This window comes from Carya illinoinensis, chromosome 4, assembly GCF_018687715.1.
Source record: "Carya illinoinensis cultivar Pawnee chromosome 4, C.illinoinensisPawnee_v1, whole genome shotgun sequence".
In the NCBI taxonomy this organism is placed as follows: Eukaryota; Viridiplantae; Streptophyta; class Magnoliopsida; order Fagales; family Juglandaceae; genus Carya; species Carya illinoinensis.
The window spans coordinates 5,479,256-5,483,580 of NC_056755.1; the positions used below are offsets into that span (position 1 = coordinate 5,479,256).

The 4,325-nt window shown below is 39.8% G+C and overlaps 2 protein-coding genes across 2 annotated transcripts; both read left to right on the forward strand.

Moving 5' to 3' along the window:
• The first annotated feature begins 315 nt into the window (after nt 1–315).
• Nucleotides 316–1,759, forward strand: LOC122307506 (ribosome biogenesis protein WDR12 homolog). The gene is made up of 6 exons (XM_043120416.1): nt 316–484; nt 716–774; nt 840–950; nt 1,043–1,165; nt 1,413–1,562; nt 1,685–1,759. The coding sequence occupies exons 1-6, from the start codon at nt 316–318 to the stop codon at nt 1,757–1,759; spliced, it is 687 nt and encodes a 228-aa protein (XP_042976350.1).
• A 215-nt stretch (nt 1,760–1,974) lies between these two features.
• Nucleotides 1,975–2,801, forward strand: LOC122307508. The gene is made up of 3 exons (XM_043120424.1): nt 1,975–2,314; nt 2,451–2,587; nt 2,694–2,801. Exons 1-3 carry the CDS (start codon nt 1,990–1,992, stop codon nt 2,799–2,801), a joined length of 570 nt encoding a protein of 189 aa, XP_042976358.1. The 5' UTR covers nt 1,975–1,989.
• The last annotated feature ends 1,524 nt before the right edge of the window (nt 2,802–4,325 follow it).

Genomic DNA, 4,325 nt, shown 5'->3' on the forward strand with positions numbered 1-4,325 from the left:
CATAGAGTAATGCTACCTACTCCATATTCAAGATATAATATTTGTAAAAATACCGAAGGTGGCTTCTTTTCATCAATTGTTAATGCAATACCTTGCTAAGGACAATAGTAGATTCTTTTTATACTATTAGCACCTTGCATGAAGTCATGGTGCGGCATTGCTCACGTTATTGCAAGATAGATTGCCCTGAATAGAGCTCTTTTGTCTGCAAATCTGAACCAGAGAAAATTATCGGTCTTGAGCATTGCATTAACGTGTTGTTTGGCAGGTTCATTGTGACTGGGTGCTATGATGGTTTAGCAAGCTAATTTTATCATGAATATTTTGTTGAAAACCTTACTAGTTTTTCTGTTGTACAGAACTTCACATGTGTGCATAATTTTTCCATCTTTTTGTAGGCTTTGGAAAGCTTCTGGAGTGTGTACACATGCTTTGGAAGGACATTCTGATGTAGTTGCTTATGTTGGTATCATCAACCCAGAAGGTATTAGAAAGAGGGATCGATCATCTTTCAAGTTCTTCTTCCTTGCTAGAAATCCCCATATTGTTGCACCAGAACTTGGCCCTCTCTGGCCTCAATGATTTAAAATCTCACATTGTCTTTAAATTGGCCTCTTCATCTACTATTTTCTCTCAGAAATGCTTCATTCAAATGGTCAATATTCTGGTAGCCACTTCTTTGTGCTGTCGATTTTTAAGGTATCTGTATATCTAGGTGCTGAGGCTATTACTTTGGCCACTGCTTCTAAAGATCGCACCCGGAGGCTATGGAAGGTAATTAGGAAAAAATTAAAGCTTTTAAATTTTGAAGTTTGATTTCTTGACTAATTATATGACAGTTTGATACAGAGGAGCCAATCAATAATCCTATCAATGTAAGGGCATTCAAAATTTTGCGTGGACATAGAGAATCAGTACAGAGTGTTGCAGCCCAGAAAACTGGAGACATGGTCTGTCTATGTTCTTTTTGCTGTTGAGTTTTACGTTGCCAAGATGATATTTAAGTCGAGCTCATGGTTGTTTTTTTGTAGAATTTATGTTGGTTTGTTCAGGTTCTTGGGATTCAACGATCAATTTATGGCGAACAAATGACAACACTGATGGTGATCTTGTCTCAATTAAGAAGAGAAAAGTGAATGATCAAGCTGACGAGTCTCAATTGGAGGTATACCTGTTTCATGCTCACTTATTGCAACCATTTCACCTTGTTTTCTGGATGCTGCTGTTCAGGGTGGGAATTCATCCTCCAGAGATGTACATTTTGAATCTAAATCAAGTAGTGCTGTTAAGTCTGAGTCTATCCTAAAACTATACAAAAGTGTAAAATTTTAGCATCAGTTGAATCATCTGGTTGTTGAATTCAAATCTTAAATGTTCATCAGTTGAAAAGGTTACTTTTCCTTTGCTTCTATGGGGAGGCCGTGTCTACACTTGTAGGCCATACACAATGTGTATCTTCTGTGGTATGGCCGCAGAATGAAACAATTTATTCTGCATCATGGGATCATTCTGTTAGAAGGTGGGATGTTGAGACAGGCAAAGACTTGACAGACAGTGTAAATGTAATTTTTCCTTCAAATGCCTCTGCATCTTTCTTTGTTCGGGTGTATGTGTGCATTCGTGCTTTTCTGCTATCACTGCAGTGCTTTCTGTTTAAATCATATTTATCCTTGTGTTGATTTAGTCAGCTCTTCATTATATCTTTCCGAACCATTTTGGGCAGTTCTACACAGAAATTGAGAATACGTGTATCACTTAGAAAGGTTATGGTCTATGTTTGGTTGTTAAAGTTCTAGAGGCAGGCTTATTTTGGATCACTTAATGTTCCTTTTTTTTGTCGTAGTTGTTGGCTGCAGATCAGAAGAATATACATCTTTTTCAATATTCCAATTCCTTTTTTTATTGGCGCCGGATGTCCAGGAATAACGTCCCGACTAATCCCAGACGTGCACAGACCTCAATTAGATGCCAATTCTAGGGCTCTTCACTATGAGTCTTCCTTTTGTTATTCTTAAAACTCATTGTCTGGAACTAGCAAAGCATATTGTCTTTAGCATTAGATGCATATCACACGCTGCAGTAGCAACACGTTTCTTTTCCTATATTTACTTTTTCAATACTGGACTAGAACTTATCGAGAAAAAATACTGGAGTAGAAGTCACTCATTTCTATGTTTATATTATGACTATATCCTCCATGGACAGTTCTGTGGGAAAGTACACAGCTGCTTTGATGTTGGAGGTGAGAGTTCTGCTCTCATTGCAGCCGGTGCTTCTGACCCCATTCTTAGGATATGGGATCCTCGTAAACCAGGTATGTTTTTTGAGCAAAGCACTCTCTCTCTCTCTCTCTCTCTCTCTCTCTCTCACACACACACACACACACACACACACACACACGTTCATGCGCACATACACTAGCTGCTGATGTGAAATTATAATTTTTTAGGGAACTTCTGCTCCGGTCTTTCAGTTCTCATCTCACACTTCTTGGGTTTCTGCTTGCAAGTGGCATAAAAAATCTTGGTTTCATTTAGTTTTTGCATCCTATGACGGGAAAGTTATGTTATGGGATCTAAGAACTGCGGTATTGACTTCTCCACGATTCTACTATTTAGTTGTAATTCATATGCACCTGACAGTGTCAATAGTGGGAAAAATTGTTTTCTGAACAATATTTTGTCACGTTGCAGTGGCCTTTGGCTGTCATTGAATGTGTTGAAAATCCATCAAGTGTGAATTGTCATTTGATTTTACAGCCAGCCACTCATCCACCGAAAGTCTTTGATAGCAAATATTGATCAAAATTTACTGCATCGAAAGAAACATTCTCTTGGTCAAGAAGTGTGGGTGTTTTGTTCCCCATGGTTTCTCCTATTAAAGGAGGTCATTTACTGAAAATTAAAATCATCCTCACTGCGTTGAGAGATCAAGGTAGAGGGTTGGGCGAAATTTAGGTTCTGAGGAAACCTAGAACAGTCGCCATTTGAGAGATAGAGAGCTTGTTTATGAGTGTTTGTAATTTTGTACAAATATATTGAAAATACTGAGTTTCCACTTCAGTGACGTACGCAAGTTGTCGAACCACTTAAATATTGTCTCTCTATTGTCTTGTGTGATTTTTGGACAGGTCAGAGTCACAAAAATTGGTATCAAAGCTTTGATTTTGTATTGTCTAGAAAAATCAAGTTGATCGAAATCAACTTTTGACCACACAATGATGTTCCTCGCATCAAGACGAATCCGTTGCCACAAACGGCACAAAAAAGGGATGTCGAAAGAGTCCATACGCGCCCCTGGAAGTCAGAGAGTGCACAGACACGCCTCAGTCGCACAAGAGGAAGAAGACGAGTGGGTGACATGCTCCTATGCGCCCCACTCACGGCGGGAGAAAGAAGATGCGTGAGGGACACGCCCTCACGCGCACGAAGGGTTGAAGACGCGTGACAAGCACACGCTCACGCACCCCCCACGTGCCACACGCGCCTTAGACGTCCTGCTGCAGCGTGTGTAAGCCACGCAACAGATGATCTGGACTGTCCGTTTTCAGATCGATTTTGGGCTAGATCTAAGCCATTCGGAATCCGATTTCAATGATCAAGTAGTGCTTTCCAACTATTTGGATAATTCCGGACTCATTTATATGGTGGGAATGTTGAAATTCGCCATCGATACTTTCGATCTGAACCGTCCACGAGTTGCAGATTATTTTGGGCTAAATCTATGCTAGTTGAAGTTCAATTGCAATGATCAAATAGTGTTGTCAAACTATTTGGATCATTCCGGACTCATCCGTATGGTGGAAATGTTGAGATTCACCATCGGTATTTTCAATCTGAACTGTCCATAGTTGCAGATCATTTTGGGCTAGATCTAAGCCAGTTGGAGTCTAATTGCGATGATCAAATAGTGCTAAAAAACTACTTGAATCATTCTGGACTCATCTGTATGGTAGGAATATTGAGATTCGCCATCGGTACCTTCGATCTGAACTGTTCAGAGTTGCAAATCATTTCGGGCTTGATCTACGCCAGTTGGAATTCCATTGCGATGATCAAATAGTACTGACAAACTATTTGGATCACTTCGGACTCATTGGTACGGTGAGAATATTGAGATTCTCTATCGGTACCTTTGATCTGAACTGTTCAGAGTTGCAAATCATTTTGGGCTTTATCAACGCCAATTGGAGTTCAATTTCAATGATCAAATAATGCTGACAAACTATTTGGATCATTTCGAACTCATCAGTACAGTGGGAATGTTGTGATTCACCATCGGTACCTTCGATCTGAACTGTTCAGAGTTGCAGATCATTTTGGGCT